The sequence below is a fragment of the Chroicocephalus ridibundus genome, chromosome 14 (assembly GCF_963924245.1).
Source record: "Chroicocephalus ridibundus chromosome 14, bChrRid1.1, whole genome shotgun sequence".
Classification (NCBI taxonomy): domain Eukaryota; kingdom Metazoa; phylum Chordata; class Aves; order Charadriiformes; family Laridae; genus Chroicocephalus; species Chroicocephalus ridibundus.
The window spans coordinates 9,917,906-9,935,281 of NC_086297.1; the positions used below are offsets into that span (position 1 = coordinate 9,917,906).

A 17,376-nucleotide genomic window follows, 5' to 3' on the forward strand; every position below is an offset into this window, starting at 1 on the left:
CCTAGCAAAAACCAAATTGTAGCCTGGAAACAAATCAAAGTACAGAGCACAGCTGGCTGCCCAAGAGGAATACGATGCCGATTTCTTCCACTCCAACTGCTCTGGGGCTGTTTTCTGGCCGGCTCGGGAACACATCGCTGCTCCGGATGGCAAATGTCAGCACATATTTCTCTCTTTCAAATACATCAGGTACGGTTGTAGGAAAATGAAGTGGGAGTAACTTCCCTGACAAGCAGTTCTTAACTCTGCAAAAATATTGCCCTGAGCTACCCACATCAAGTGACAGTGGCATTTTAGGGGCCGCAGTTCTGAGCTCTGATGGAGCCTTTTGTAAAGGTCTTCTTCCCACTCCGCTCCTCTCCCTCTGCCTGTTGAGCAGAGCCTCCAAACCAATCCCCAAACTCAACCTTATGGGCAGGGTCCCATGTTCTAATGGACGGGGGACGGTGCCAAGCCCCAGACATCTTCCTTGTCCTTCCAGTCCTCGAGCTGAGGCCCTCCCAGCTCCCGCCATCAGGCTGCGCCCCAGGACGGTGCTGTTGTCCAGCCCTGAGCTGGCCCGTTGCTGAGCTGCAGGGGTGAGGACCATACAACTAGCAATACTGCGGGAAGACGGAGCCAGCGGTGAGCCCAGCTCCACGCATCTTCCACTGAACGGGCCCTGGTCCGGTTCAGCTCAGCACCTCCAGGGTGCTGGACATCAGAAATTGTTTCTGTACCACTCATTGTGGCATCTCTTCATATAGGCAGAGCCCCGTTACAACCATGAGACACTTGAACGCTGTCTTAACCTGGCATCTCCCCCTTCCCAGGGCATTCCTCAGGTACACATGATATTAACTCCACTTTTGCAGCTAAATTAAAACAAACTGAGCCAAAGCATAGGATTCACATACCTAAAGAAATTACGGTCCCCTATAATCCTGTGGGGAAATGGGTTCCTCCAAGAAGCTTATTCTTCCCATCCTAAAGTGCCCTCACTGCGCAACGCTGCATACCAACGCCACACAACCACCTGCAAAGGTACAAGAAAAACTGACAGGAGTCCTAGAACAAGGTTTCCAAAAGAGGTCAACATCAGATCTCCAGGTTCCTACCATCACCGCATGCCCCAAGGCAATACATGGTGTCCAGATGACTGTGTAGCTGTCTAGATCCCAAGAGCTGTGGCTATGGAAATGCACGTCATCCCTTTCCTTGTTTAGGGTGGCAAAGAGCCCAAAGCAAGCCCTTTCTGTGATGCTTCGCTTACAACCGCTGCTCAGTCATCCCAACCCCAATTTATCTTTTACAGGAACAAAAGCTTCTGGGTTCAAGGCCAGATGTGCAGAGGGGAAAATTTGGACCCGAAACAAGGGGAAACTGAGCTGCAGTTATATGGAGTCATAAATATTTACTGCAATGTAAACTGGGGCACTGAGCTGCTCATTTGATTTTAACTTGAAAAAAAAAATAAAAATGAGCATTTAAAAGGTCTCTCACCAGAAAAGTGGAAAAGTATATAATTAGAGTCTAAGAAAACAAGCTTGAACAAATGTGCTGTGTCTTTCAATTTAGATTCTCTACACTCCAGTTACCTTTGGAACTGTACCAATTCCCATTTCTGTCCTCGGACACATATATATGAAAACATGTGGTACCAGGGCTGAGACTGCAACCTTGTTTTTGCACATCCAGAAGATAAACATGCACTTCAGTTCAAAACTACCACCTTCTGCGCTGGTAGCCAAGTTTTGAAGCATCAGCTTTAAAACACAGCTCAGTTCTTCCGGACTGAACAATCGCTGCTGTGAAGCTTTAGCACCCAGACCAATACTGCGACTCAACACATTTTTCCCGCCATTAGATGTTAGTTTGGGGTGCAGTGGCCCACTCTGACCATATTTACGTCCTCCCACCGATACATCGCAACATTAGGGTTGGAGACAGTGACAGTGCACGGCTGTGAAGCTCCAGGTGCAAAGTGTCCCAGCAGCAGGGCAGCATCACGGCATGCCACGTCCCCTGTCACCCTTGTCTGTGCCGTAACATTAATATCTGTCCCTGTGCTTATCACTGGCATTTGACGAGGGCCAGGCAAGCAGTGTCACAGCTCCCAGGGCATTTAAGTGCACGCTTAACCGGACATCTGTGACTAATCCCTATTCCACATGTGCTGATGCCTTGATACAGCAGAACGCTGAAGTCACCGCTCCAGGAAGGCATCCCGAGGGTGGCTTTCTCCTCCCACCCACACAGAGGGAAAAGCTGAAAACGTCTGTTTTGATAAGTACATCTGGGAGCTGAGACAGGATACGAGGGCTGAGAAGACGAATTGAAATAGCAAATCGAGCCTGGAGGGAGCAACTGTGAGTGACAGAGAGACCAAGGGGACAAGGCGGACAAAAACCCTGAACCAAGCGTGGCCACAGCAGGGCGTTGAGGCGAGTGGGGTTCTCGGGGGGGACAGGCTGATTGCAGCAGAGACAACTGCAGCATCCCAGAGCGAGCAAGGAGGCAACGCCAAGGAGAGGTCACACATCTCAGAAGAAAACGTGAAGGAAGATTTCAATTGCAGCAAAGCACCTGCTAAGATGAACATCCGTGATGTACAAGAGACCCCAATTCTGGAGAAAGATGCTTCCCGTGGGGGTTTGGACCTTTGGAGCAGCACAGGTCCATCGGGGCAGGTAGTCAGCAAAAGGAAAAGCCCAGAAATGAGCTGTCTCATCTTCTTTTTGGGTATTTCAGATGACAAGACTGAAATTTCCTATTCCCAGGGGATAATGCAGGTAAGCACCAGGGATGCGTCTCTGTCCCCAGGCAGTCCCGACCGGTGTCACGCACACGCAAGCGGAGCACAACAGGCTCGGGCACTCCCAAGCACCAAAACTTCTGCTACTGCTTTCCTGAGGCTGGAAAACACCTTTTTCAAGGAGAAAAAAAAACCAAAACAACAAAACCCTCCCCACCTGCTTCCTTCGGAATCAGAAACAGCTTCAGCAACATTAAGCTGCAATTAGGAGCGTAAGTTTAGTCACAAGAACATATAATCCATAAATCTCCACATCCAATAAAAAAATAATAGCTAAGGAGAGTATGGAAAGAGCCACTAATTACTAAAGCTGTATTTCAACCTCGGGCCATTCCTGCTGTCTGTTGCGCTGTGTTAGACCCCTTCAATTGAGATGGGGCTTTGTAATTATTCTCTCTGGATCCACTATTCAGTAATTAATATTTTATTTTATATTGCTCTCTCTTTTCCTATTTTTTAAATATATATACTGTTCTCTTTTTATATATATACTGCTCTCTCTCTGCAGCATAAAGAGCTCTGCAATTATTAGCAGCCAGCTTTGCCTTCCCAACCACGGCCACCGGACAGCAGGCAGGAGATGTGACTTCTGAGGGTTACCTCTTGCATTCTCTCTTTTGAATTTTTTTTTTTTTTTTTTTTAAATTGGATGAGGAAGTTTCAAAGAGAGAAATTCATGCAACTTACTTGGACTCGTCTGGTCACTGAGTCTCCGAAGTCTCCCGCTGGAGGTCCGGGTGATTCCTAGAGCAAGAAAGAAGTTTTGACTGAACTGAGGGGGTTCATGCAAACATGGTGTACGTAGAGCAGTCTCCCCGCTATGACTCTATATCTGGTGAGGCACATTTTCCGTTGGGAGTCTGCTATGCACAGTCATCTCGGTGATCGAAGGAATGTTATCTGTTATTTCAAACAGAAACACACCTGAAAAGGGACCTCCACCTTCCCCTGAAGATATCAAATATTATTATTATTATTCAAACACATTAATCTATTTATTAATTTATTTAGCATTTCCAGAAAAAGCAGAGAGAACTTCTGAAGTCACTAAGTGGGACATGCACCTTCACCTCTTGCTCCAGGATATTTTATCCTAGAAACAAGCGTAGCACTTCCAGAGACAGGTTTCCTTGCCGAGAGAGGAAAGCGCAGGAATTTAAGGATCGGCACATGTCCTGCACTGGCAGAGAGCTCAAAGAGGCTCCTGCAAAGAAACCACTTCCCAGAGGTGCTTGGCCTCTCCAGCCAGCTCAGCCCCGAGGACAGCAGTAGCTCCCACGTTCAGCATCGCAGGAAAGCGAGGGGCGACTACTCCCCGGCCAGATGGCACCCAGCACCCTGGGAACATATCCTACAGGAGAATGCCATCATGGGCTTAGACAGGCTGAAACAGAAGGTACATCACGTGTTCTAGGCAGATGCTAAGCCAGAACACAGCAATCCAGATGTTGGACTAATTCTGCTCCATCTTTTTAAGAAAAAAAAAAGTGTTCATCGCACTCAGTGGGGTAGCACATGGTTAATTCATACGCACTGTGCTGGAGAAAGGTATGCGAACATCTTAACCTACCCTACATCATACATTGCTTTGAAAGGTAAAACCCAGACACACCTGTCTCCTCCATTCCCATACCCACTTCAGAAAGGGATTGGTAACTCCCCGATGCCTGCCTGCCTCCCAGACTCCAGGTAACATTTCTAATCCATCAGCAACTCCTTTTATTTCCCTGCTGCCCCAGCTGCTGATTTGTGAAGTGGTGATTGCCACAACACTCATTTCCCAGATACGCTGAACAACTCAGCAAGAACCAGAACTCCCCTTAACAAGCCTTGGGTTAAAACCTAGCCTTACGCAGAAACCATACGTCGAGTAGTGCCTCAGTTTCTCTTTTCTTAGCTCAATAAAAGTGGACACAGTAAATGCAGTGAGCCACCTCATGGGGGACAGCAAAGGGCTACCAAGATGGTGAGGGGACTGGAACACCTCTCTTATGAAGAAAGACTGAGGGATTTGGGTCTCTTCAGGCTGGAAAAAAGACACCTGAGGGGGGATCTTATCAAAGCTTATCAATACCTAAAAAGGGTGGGTGTCAGGAGGATGGGGCCAGGCTCTTTTCAGTGGTGCCCAGCAACAGGACAAGGGGTAACGGGCACAAACTTGAACATAGGGAGTTCCATCTCAACACGAGGAGGAACTTCTTTGCTGTGAGGGTGGCAGAGCCCTGGCACAGGCTGCCCCGAGAGGTGGTGGAGTCTCCGTCTCTGGAGACATCCCAAACCTGCCTGGAGGCGTTCCTGTGCCACCTGCTCTGGGTGACCCTGCTCTGGCAGGGGGATGGAGGAGATGATCTCCAGAGGTCCCTTCCAACCCCAGCCATTCTGTGATCCTGCAATGCTATTCTGAAACTTCCCCATAAGCTACGATTGCCCAATACAGGGACTCCCAGAAGGTCTGTCAGCTCCTCAGTCTCTGGTGGGTCCTGCTAGAGGAACACCAGCTCCAGGATGGTGCCCACCATCTCAGACACCAGATGCTGGACCTGTCAAGCTCCAGAATGGAGCCACAGAGATTCCTCAGTGCAATACAAACCCCACCTGAGCAGACCAATGTTTTGAATCAACATTTCTACTCTGCAAACGGCTAAGAAACTTACAGATTTTTGGGGTGATGTTGTTTAGTTATATTATTTAAACTATTTTCTCACCATCTACCAGATCTGTTGTACAAGAAGTAAAGGGATTCAAACAGCACCAATTTAAGCTGCAGAACATCCCTAAACTGTGATTTGTAATACAGCCATAACTTCACAAACCACAGCAGCTGGAAGAGTGCATCATATAAAAAAAAATAAATAAGTACATATATAAAAGGCAGGAAAGCTTTCATACCAATGAGCCCTGGGATGGAGGAAGGGAAGGGAAAAGAGCTGCCTGGCAACTCAACATGGAAAAAGTGTCTCATGCTCAGAAACCCCTGCTTATATATATATGCATATGTGGTGCATTTTCTCTCTCCCTTTCCTTTTCTAATATAAAAAGCCTCTGTGCTTACAAAGTTACATGGCTGAACCACAGGGCCGGTCCCAGGGAAACGGCGGTGCTGCCTGACCACGGTGGCACAGGGAGAGCCCCCAGCCGTCCCCACCCGGAGCCATCCCCAGCTCGGCTCAGCCCCACAAAGAGCACCACCAGCCCAAGGTGCCAAAAATAGAGCCGGGATGTCCACCCGCACGCGTGGACACCCAGCCTGTCCCCAGGAGCTTTATCTGCTCTGCAACAGGGCAGACCGTGCTGCTCACACACCACTCAGCCTGCAGTTTCCATTACCAACTGCGAGAGAAGGGATGAAGTTTCTAGGAGCTTATGCACTATAACCAGCATTATAAATTTCAAACTTATTTTTTTCTATTAAACCAAGTTCCTGGTTTTGTTGTGGGTTTTTTTGTTTGTTTTGTTTTTTGTTTGTTTTTTGGTTTTTTTTTCTTAATTATTTCCTCGCCCTTAAGTGTCTACCGCTTCTTTGAACACTACCAAGAATGAAGAGCCATATTTCCTGGGCTCAACAGAATTTTAAATAGCACTTCTTCAGACACACTGGAGGAGCACTCAAGCCCTGGCTCGGCTCCTTGCAGAGAACGAACACCTCTGCTTTGTCTGCGTGCAGGCGAGGTGCGGTGTTGAAATCTGGCTTTCATAATTGCTCAAAAAGCAGAGGAAAAACTCCCCTTACGGGTGGCACGCTGAAGAATGCAGATATGCAGCCATGCTGAGGTAGTTAAATACATCCTTTTATGTTCAAAGGCTTCATTCAGTCTGTGGCAAAGCAGGACGGAAGCGGAGCGAGGAGCTTACAAGCTTGGACAGGATCGCACATAGGAAATAGGCTTTATTCCCTTTAGCAACGACTCCAGTGGAAAAACACACATAGGACAGGGAGCATCCAACGCAGTGCAGCTGTCAGAGCATCCATGCCCTGCCTCAGCCCCAACCTTTTAGGCAAACATTTCTCAGAATTTGCTTATCTGCCCTGCCTCGCAGGTTTTCTCCGAGGATCTGTAATTGCTATTCACACCCTTTTTAAAGAGGTAAACCCAAAGGTGGACAAGCTGAATTGATGTGCTCTGTAGTGGAGGCGGCATTAGAAGGAAGTTTTTCTGACAGCTGTTGCTTCAACCCCTCTTAACAACATTAATAATACATAATAATGCTGTTAATCCCTTTTCAACAGAAGGGAAAATAAAAGAGCAAACAAGAAGTTCATACAGGCTGTCCAACACCTTAACAGAAAATCTGGAAAGAGGAGGGAGCGCTACGGAGTCCAAGCCAAGCTTGTTATCCATGATACCCCCACTGCCCCTCCACCGAGGGAGGATCCAGACAGTCCTGGAAAGCAGATAAACAGCAGGGAAAGCTGGCAGCCTGGCAAGGCAGAAGAGAAGATCTGTAAAAAAAAAAAAAAAAAAAAAAAAAGAGAGAGAGAGAAAGCAACAGCTAAAAATATGCTGCTCTGAACACAGTGCCAGGAAGCCGGCGATGTGGGCAGGACCGGAGAGCATCGGCGTGCTGAGCGCGTTCTGGGGTTACCTCTATTTATAGCATGGAAGCAGCAGGCTGAGCCCGGGTTGGGGCTCTGAAATGAAAATCAAAAGGTTTCCACCCCAGACACAGCGTCTGTGAGTCTTCCCTCTTAACGCAGTTCAAATGCCCTCCAGCTACGTTATAAGTTTCTTGTAGCGCGCTGGACTAAGAAACAGAATGAAATATGCTTTATTTAGCTAAAAATCAGGAATGCTTCCCCACATCCCTGGCAGAACGACTTCAAAAATTGGAAGAGTCCGACAGTTAAAATCGGTCAATCCAAGAACAGTTCATCCAACCCAGCGGATGTGCAGCAGCAGGACGAAGTTATGACATTCGCAGAGCTTAGCTTCACCTTGGCTCACTGGCCGAGCAATATTTTTTCACATTTTATAATCAACGACTAATTCCCTCCAGATCCCCAGGCTGGGACCATATGGCAGAGCAAAAAGGCCGCAGCACCGAAGGACACCGGGCTTCACCGGGGTCTCCTTCGCAACTGCTGAAGCCACAAATCACTCCAGGAGGGTTGTGGCAGTGCAAGCGAGATCCCAGCCAGGCTCACGTTTAAATCACTCCCTCCAGACAATATCGGGCCAAATGTTCTACTATTTTGTGCTTCTTGCAGCTGCTGATGTAACATACCATGGCTGTAAAGTGTTCCAGTACTGGAACGGGAGCATTTTATAGACACTTGCCCTGATGCAGACGTGGGGCAGGGCAGCAGGGAGCCTGAATCCAGCCTCTCTGGAGAAACTGTCCTTGCTACGGCATGACTTTTCCAGCTGACTTTGCTGAATCTGAACCTAGAGCTAACAAGGGACCTGCCCGAGATGTTCACCTCCAATATAGTCAACATGTACATTCTCCAAAACACAGAGTTTTTGCATGATACACCCCGAACTTTTTATGCATGCATGTAACAGTAACAAGACAAGCCACTTGAGATTTATTTTCTCCTCACAGTGAGTGATCCATGCCTCTACACTCATACCATGTAAAAATCAAAAGATCAAGTGAGCAATTTCCATTATCAAGAGAAACCACAGGGTGAAGACAAACAATGGAGGATGTAACCCAGGAACTTGCTCTCTCTACACAGTCCAGAAAAAACAAAAAACAAACAAACAAAAGAACACAAACCAAATAAAGGTTGTGTTGGAAAGGGACAGGCCAAAACCAGCAGGAGACATCCCACACTGTGCTGGAGTCAGCAAAGCAGCACCAGCTCATCTGGGCAGCCAGCATGACCCTGGCTTCTGTTACATGTATTTACTAGTGGGTCCAAAATCAGAGAATTCAGTTTCCTTCTTCACCCAGCATGAATGCAGCAGGGTGTCCAGATAGCACTGGAGACGCATCTCCATCCAAGACCAGTTTCCTCCTATGGATATTTCCACACTCCTGCCTTCCAAGAGCTGTCTCCTGGGCCATACAGGCCTGTGCCAGGTCATGGAGCCATGCCTAGACTCCACCAACATTGGCACTGGGGTGATGGGAGACAGCCCCCCCACCCCCCAGGAGAACACCACTTCAGAGGTGTCTCCAGCACCTACACAACACCAGCGTTTGAGAGTTGTCTCCCTCCAGGGCAGGATCTGCAGCAGCCTGTGCACTGCAGAAGCACCCAGCCCTACCTCCTCCAACCCATCCTGCCCTTTGCTATCTCCTCAGGCCATCCTGTCGTCAGCTAAGGAGGAAATAAGATGACAGCAAGGATGTCACTTCATTCACCCTGCAGCGGATGCAGAGCTGGCACAGGTACCAGCGCAGACTGCTGGGACAGAGTTTTCCACTCCCTTTTAGGACGCGCACATCCATCACAACACTCTTAGGACCATACAGAGTGTGAAACCTATCTCATTTTATCTACTTCACAGGTACTAACAAGAAGGCAAAAGAATTGCCTTCACCAACAGCTTTATTTCATCCTGCTCCACATAGACAAGCTCTAAAAGCTCCTTAGATAAAATGGCTGGAGAAAATGCCATCAGCAATGAGGCCTGGAGCTGTTAACAGAGGGAGGGTAACCCACACATGGTTTGGTCCACACCACACAACCACCACCTCCGTGACTTTTCCAACATACCAGACCAGCTGCTGGAGACTGAACCGCAAAGTTTCAATGCTGACAAAGGACATCACCTTTGGAGGGAGAGCCCTGCACATGGAGCTGTGGGTGTCACTGGGGACAGCTGGGGACAGAGAGGCTCTGGAGGAGCCAAGGACTGCAAGGAGATGCATCTGTTTGCAGAGTAGCAAAGGAAGAAGTATCTCTATTACTTCAAGCTCGAGTCCAATGAACCACACAATTACAACTTCACTTCCATTAACTTGAAATCCACTTGCAACATTAACCTCAAAAGGAATATGTTTTAAAAAAAAAGGAAAAAATTCACATTCATTTCCAGCACTAATCAGAAACACGCACTGAAGAATAAAAGACATTTTTCCAGATTCTGTGTAATACAGACTCTTTCCAAAGAAGCTGAGCACAGCTAGAAAAAAAACCCTTCAACCCATGCGCATGGTTTCATTCTGGATCAAATATCTCTGGCAGCAAACCGAGCTTTCACTGGGATGGAGGGATGCTGAGGGAATGGAGGGATGCTGTTCCCAAGGGGCAGCGATTACAGACTCAGGAGCAGACCACTACCGTCTCCAACACGGCTCCCACCACATGGGTGCACCAGAAAGCTGTATGTGTCTAGGTCGAAGGCTATGCGTGGACCATACAGCTGTTTCTCTTACATGGGAGCTGGATACCATCAAGCCGGGCCAGATGACACCGCTAATCAGCACAGCACCGTTAATGCAAGCGGAGCCATGAGTTCACACATCAAAAGAACCCAGCCCAAGGCTGGATTACAGATAACCCCCAAGAAAACCCACAGGAAAACTGGCATTAGCAAGATGCATATATACCTACCACAATGTTATACTTCTAGCAGGTGCCAAACACATTCTAACACTAAAAAAATGCTCCAAAAGCTTGTGCTAGTGATAAGAGGCAGCAAGAATTAGGCCTCAATTTTTCCAATGCTAGAAAGGCTTCCCCAAGCCCAGCAGTGGCCTGCCCAGAGCTCCTGGCCACAGCAGAGGGCCAAGTTAAATAGAAGGACCAGTCCTGCACATGGTGGTAGAAGATGACATGGGACCCAGCATTCTAACCTTGGCTCAAGTTCAGGCACTGATTCAAGTTTTTAACTCAAATTAAACTGCAGTAATTCTCAGAAAATCAACTGATGCATCCATAGAGCTCCAGGCCAGAAAGGTGCCTTGACTGACCTGCAAAACCCACACATTTCAAGCTTGTGCCTGAAACGAGTCTTGGCTTTTCAGAGACGTTCAATCTCAATATCAGGATTAGAACCTTGGAGTGACCCCAAGTGCTTTGGCAAGTTGCTCAATACTTAAAGTGGCCTTCAAACAGCACAGAGACCATGCCTCTTCCCCGCACGTTTGTTTTGAGGTGAGCAAACTCAATCCTCAGATAGTCACTTGATAGAAATAACAAGATCATTTCCACCGCTCTTTGTGATCATCTGTTCTTTACTGCCCACAAATACCTCACAGCTGATAGTCATTCGGAGATATGCTGGACAATCATGAAAGCACACAAAAAAATTAGCACAAGCGGTTTTTCATGCAAAAAAGCATGTTAGTCATCATCTGTGATCCTTCTGGTTAGAGCGTTTCAGTAATCCGGCTGGGCAGCAGAGGGGATGCCACGTCACCACACTGACACATCAGATGACTTGTATAAATGCATATTTATAATGCAAGTATCCACACAAATTGGAAGGGACTGGAAAAATGGGTCTTTTGTACGTACTGACAGATTTGCTGGTTTATGTGGTTCTTTTACTTAGCAGCAGGAGGAAAGGGAGAAGGATTTATAAAGGGACAGAAAACTGTTCTTGTGAAGCTATACTGATTGGGAACGGACCTGTAACTGCTGTCAAGTCTAAAATAATTTCCAGTTCACTGTTGAAGCTAACCAGATTTCCAAATAGTTCTTGTCCCTCTAAATTTACCCTGTTCTCGGCACACTCCTCATTTGCTCACACTCCTTAGCTTCTGAAATCCGCGAGAGAACTGGAACCCTAGAACTACACCAAACAGTGTCCTCACGGCATTTTCACTACGTGAGGGTGTTTCGCAAAGAAGGTCACAGAGCTCACAAAGCCATCGTGAGAGCAGCTTGGATCTGGTCCCATTTGTTTCTGCAGAATCTGCAGCATCCCAGCTGCAGAGATGGGAAGGAGGAAAAGCGTCTGAACTCGTCCAAGCTGCAGCCTTGCTCAAAGGCAGCAATGATCAAGCTCTTACATTAACCAGCTGCCACAAGAGATAGAAGCGTGTTAGTTAATGATCAACATTAATAGCACAAGAGTCCCCAGGAGCCTGAGTGGACAAGGGATAAGGTTTAGCATGCAGAGCACTATGCAAACAGAGAACAAAACAAGCGATCTCTGCTCATCCTTCACCTTCCAAGAACCCCTCAAACATTTACAGCACCCAGACTCACGAGTGCACCTAACTTCCCCAGGTTCATCTGGCAATGGCCATGGATTAGTTGGAGAAAACCACTATCAGCTTTGAAGGAAGGGAAAGGAATTTTAGAACTGCAATGTGGTATTTCCATATGGATCAAATACTCTCAAGCCACCCCACGGCTCTCCTCCCCACAGGCCCATAACGCCCTGGCTCTGACCATAGCGGAGAACTCCTGGTGCAAACTTCCCAGCATCTGGCTCTCCGCTGCACTCTGACACCCTGCACAGCTTTAGCACACTAAGCAGCAATGTGTTACTTTGGGGAAAAAAAAAAGTCATCCTTACTAAGATTTTAAATCAATCTTATAACCTCAATGCAATCCAAATTTTATTTTTCAGCCACGGGATTTGCTCAGTGACCACTCGCGGCTTCCCTGCTCGTTTCAGACACACAGAACAGCAAAACTTGTGTTTCAGAGGGTCCCCCCGCAACAAACATCCCTGGATTTATTATCAGAGCCCTGCAAGCCTGGGGCTGCCATCAGGATGTAATACAGACCCCTTCTGTTTGCCAGGCTCTGAAAGGCAAATGTTGATTTTTCCCAGAGAGGGATGGGGGTGTATATAGAGGAGAAAAGCCGAGAACAAAGAGGCAGCAGCTCACCAACCAAAGGGCTGCCGACGACAAAGGGCAGAGGTTAAGGGTTCTCCTAAGCCTGGGTGACCCACCAGGCTGCGTGGCGGAGGCGTGCCAGTGTCTATAGCAAACAGGACACCCAGAGCAGACCCGGCCACCTTGGACTCCCCAGCCTTAGCGAGCAATTCCTCCTCCACAGCTGGAGGAGAAAAGGGGCAGCCTTTGGCTGTGAGACCAGTGGCTGGCTCTGAAGACACTGCAAAGGGGAAAAAAAACCTCAGCCAGGGATTTCACTCGGGTGCGCACACACACAAGTCCAAGTCTCACTCCAGTCTCGTGACAAAGTGCCCTTTTCTTCCACACAGCACACAAGATGCTCCACTGCAGCCATCTGACATCTAGGTGAAGGAACCAGGGACCGGCAAAGAAGCAGCCAAGGGACCACAGTTGCTAAAGCCCATTCCCTCCCTAGCCAGAAACTCAGATTCACAGAATCAAAACACACAAACTGCCTGGCCATTTGTTTGGGAACAGGTAATGTTAGAGAAGCATTCAGCTCAAGCAGATGGCGGTCACTTTTCTCTCTGCATCAAACATCCACACAAACGTAGTTTGGGCTACAAACAGCACCTGAAGCCCTTTCACCTGAGCATCCCTAGTGTAGCAGCAGCCAGAACACACACTTTGCAGTCATGTGTTCACACTATGAGTCTGTATCACTTTGGAAGGCGCCCTGCAATCCTCTGATATTACGCAGAATCACCTGGAAGTCAGAAATCCCTAGATCCAAGCTGCAGTTCAGAAACCAGCTCCTTAGCAGCCCTGCACAAGAAATTTAAGCTCAGAATCACAGCTGTGCCTCAGGACACCAAACATCCACATTCTTACATTTGCCTTTAACCCCAAGTCCAGTCGCATCTCGATCTCTGCTCATTCGAGGCTAACCTGCCCTAGGAAGATGCTGAGGTGGGGTGGCCAGGGAGGACCAGCTCAGCCGCAGAGGCAAAGCCACCTGCAGACAGAAGAGTCAGGGACCCCTCTGACTCCGTCACAGCTCTCACCACACATAACTTTCCTCCTCCACATATCCTTTTTTCTGCCTGTAAAATGAGGTGTCAAGCACTTCCCCTGCTTATAGGAGCAGGAGGGGTGTATTATTTAATGTTCTTACATTTGAGCTGTACTGTAAAGAATGATTTGGGTACTACCTATAGATTACTGAGACAATGTCCGCTGTCCTTAAACATCAGGAAAGAAGAAGTTACAATTTAAGACTACGATGAAGCCCTAGACCCATGCAATTGAGGGTTTTCTCCTACTAATTCTGCCCCAGAAGTAGCCAAGGCAATCCAGTTTCATAAGCTAGTAACATTCTTTGAATGTTTTCCCCTGTATCTTACAATTATATTTAATAGTGGCTGTAGCAGGGTAATTGGAACAGAAGAGAACTTCAGCCAATTTTTAGGACGTATTTGAGTGCCTAATGTTGCAGATCAGCTTACACTAGAGTTTGCAAAAGTGCCTTTACGAAGCGTAGTACAACTCCATCTCTATCTTGAGAGGGCCTAAATGCATCTTAAAAACACCGATGCTGCCCTTACAGTTCTCTCTTCCATCTCCAAGTCAGACACCCACAAAAAGACCAACCACAATCCCCAAGTCAGCTACACGAGCTGCTTAAAGCTGTATCTGTGAGTGGTCAGCAATTAACATGGAGATTAAATTTCCTGTGAGCTCCCCAGTCTCTCGCGCATGCAGCATTTAAAGGAGGACTAGCTCTCAGAAGTACCCATTGCCCCTGCTGAGCCCCAGAACATCATGTCCTGCCCCCGTACATAAAAACAGTAAGGCAACCAGCATAAAAACACTAAATTAATTTAAAACCAAGATGTAGAATTAATATATAAGTGCCAATATCTTATCGGCTTGTCATTTTAAATCTTTGAAAGGGACAAAATAATTCTAGACCCAACACCTACCTCGCTGCCAAGCCATGCTCTCCACCAGTCACCTCCAACAGAGGGGCAGCAGGGAAATTAAGAATAGGTTCATCTAAATAAGCCCCAGCTGTAGAAACCACAGCTACTTGATACTAACTCCACAACACATGCTCTTCTCCCCAGGTACGCCGCAGTCCCAGTGCAACTCGTTCCTCTAATGGGTTTCTGCAGCTGCCAGCAAGGGAAAGGCAAAGCACCTGGCACCACCAAACAGCTCAGCCCTGGCAAAAGGCAGAGTGAAATCACTCCTGGCACAGGTGGAAACCATTTCAAAGCACAGAGCACTGCCTGCAGCCTCTAAGGAAGCTTTTCTCTCTTAAAAGAGGGCTCACACAAGCAGACACAAAGCCTATTCTGTAGGTCTGGCTGAAAGGCAGCATTGTACATGGAACACGGCACACTCGGGGGCACAGAGCCGGGCAGCGGAGGTCCAGCCCCAACCCAGAACTCTCCCTCGAGTCACTCACCCCAACGAGACAAGTGTTCAGCCTCCACTATGAAAATCCTCACAACAAAAAAGGCAAGCGCTGCTATTTCTGTAACAAATACACATGTATGCACAGGACTGAGATCTGCTTTGTGGATTTTCCTGCTGGCGTGGATTTTCCCTGGAAAGTTCAGCCTGCAACTATTGAGTAACCTAACCCCTCACACGCCAAATCCCAGCACCACCGAGACCTTGCTCTGTGCTAAGCAGCAGCATGAGAGAGGATTCCCCACGTGGTGAAGCTTATGGACTTCCACCATATGCCACACGTAATGAACCACGCTGTGTGCAACCTGCCACAGCGCACGCACAGGCCACTGCCTGCCAAACCCAAAAGGTTTTTCTCTGTCTGGAGGCTCAGATCACTTCTGATGACCCCTAAACCACTGTCAGAGTTTATTAGAAAGCTGACCTTTTGTGAGTAGCATCCTTCACAGTCAGAGGACTCCAAGACCTCTTCTTCAGAGGGGGATCCATGACACTGCTGTGTCCCTCTAGCCCAAATCTGCCCAATCCCTTTGGTTCCCCTGCAGGAGCATCACCCAGGCAGGAACCTCCCTCCTCCGTCCAGAGCTGCGGGATCAACAAGGGGCCAAGGGAGGATGCTCTGGGCTGGGGGGGGGCTGTGTCAAAATTCCAACCTTATCTCCAGTGTCTGAGATCACGGGTAGAAAATGTTTCTGTGTTGTCTCAGCAAGCTTCCTGCTGGCACCCCTCTTCCTCTCCACAAAAGCACCTCTTTGTGAAGGGGTTTAGAGTCAGAGAAGAATGTTCACTGGTACAGACCAAAATGCATTTACTGCATTTACCATTTCTGAGACATCAGATCTGTAATAGTGCCTGTCCTCAGTGTGCCTTTTCCTCAAACAGCTCTGTCCTGAGCAGCTCAGGAGAAGCAGCCCCAGCTGCACAGAGGGATGCTGCCACTTCTTCTGAAAACTGCCGGTACCCCGAGCAGTCCCTTGCTGCACTGCTGCTCTCTGCAAACTGGTGGCCACATGCTTTAGCACCTGTGAAGGAAGGATGCTCACTAATTTGGACACCTCTGGTTATCATCCTAAGGCCTAGATTTGACTCTGCTCTGCCACAGATCCCTACAAGCCTCAGGGCAGCACCCGCTTGAGCATTTCACATTAAATGTCTTTGAAAGAGCCCCAGACGCCCTCCATGGTCAGCAGATGAGACAGGCACTGCAGCCAGTGAGTCACCTCCGTCCTGAGATGGCAGATAGGGTGATTCACCCGACAGCCCCCAGCTGGAGAGAAGCTGCAGGGACCAGCTCCTATTCAGATGGCTGCTTTTAGGTGGCCCAGCTTAAGCAAAATTAAATTCTACCTTGTTTTTATCTGAGCTTCAGTCCTCTGTAATACAGGATTCTCAGCTCTCTCCAAGCTTAAAGATCAATGTCTCAAAGACTGAAGGCACTTACAGGAATAGGAAGCACTTTGGTTATCTGCACAGTCATTAGACAAGCAGCAGGAGTCAGGGTATCTGATTACACCCCATCCTGGCCACGCAAACCAAATGAAGCAGCTTGTTTCTCTGCAGCTCAGTTTCCTCAGCAATAAAGTGGACAAAAGCATATGTCTTTCACAGAGAATTTTCCATGGATGCTTGAGAAGACTTTGGGAGCACAGGAGAAAAGGTGATGTTTATTCACAAAGCAAATCCCCTGGAGAAGCCCGAAGCCCCTCTGGAGGGCTCTGCCCTGGTGGTACCAGCGCAGAGCGAGGCCCCTGCCACGTAGCCCCATGCTCCAGGAGAAGGTGAGAAACAGCCACATCCCTCTCCAGAGGGAATTGCCACCACTCACACCATAAGTTTCCTCTGCATAAACAAAGCACTGACCTCCAGCACTGCTGGGCATCTGTCACCATCGGTTTATTCCATAAGAAAGCGAAATTAAAAAAACCCAACATACCCAAACACACAGCTGACACAGCACTTAATCTTGCAAAGATTATGATTACATGATTTGAAAAGCAGAGGAGGGTGTTAAGCCCCCCAGAGCAGAGGTCTCTACTTGGTTTATAGCTTTATTTTGCCCATAATCTACAGATAACAGGGCTTGGATGGTTCCAGGATGTTCCAAGGGACTATGCCAAGACAGTTTTTAATCCAAAGCCTGGTGTCCCGGCTGTATTTTGACCTAAAGATACATCATTCAGAAATTTCCCATCAGAAAGGTTATAAAAAATGAAGATGATCCCAAGTGGGGATGAAACACCAGTATGTTAGAGAATATTAGAATTTAAACTAATCCTGATACACTGGAAATGGGCAACAGTCAGAAAACCCAAGTAGGATGCAACCTGATTCAGTAAGGACCAGTGCAAAGGCCTAATCTATACACTAGGCTCCCTCGAGTCAGTGGGTACAGG

At 47.9% G+C, this 17,376-nt stretch overlaps 1 protein-coding gene across 3 annotated transcripts in view; it reads right to left on the reverse strand.

Annotated features, from left to right (window-relative positions):
* Positions 1-17,376, reverse strand: part of SEPTIN9 (septin 9) — a 143,532-nt gene that overhangs the window by 114,023 nt on the left and 12,133 nt on the right. Inside the window, exon 2 of one of the 3 annotated variants that reach the window (XM_063351870.1) lies at positions 3,482-3,538. The exons of the other annotated variants lie outside the window; for them this stretch is intronic. Coding sequence (XP_063207940.1) covers positions 3,482-3,538 — 57 coding nt within the window. The remainder of the gene's footprint in view (positions 1-3,481; positions 3,539-17,376) is intronic. 3 annotated transcript variants of the gene reach the window in all.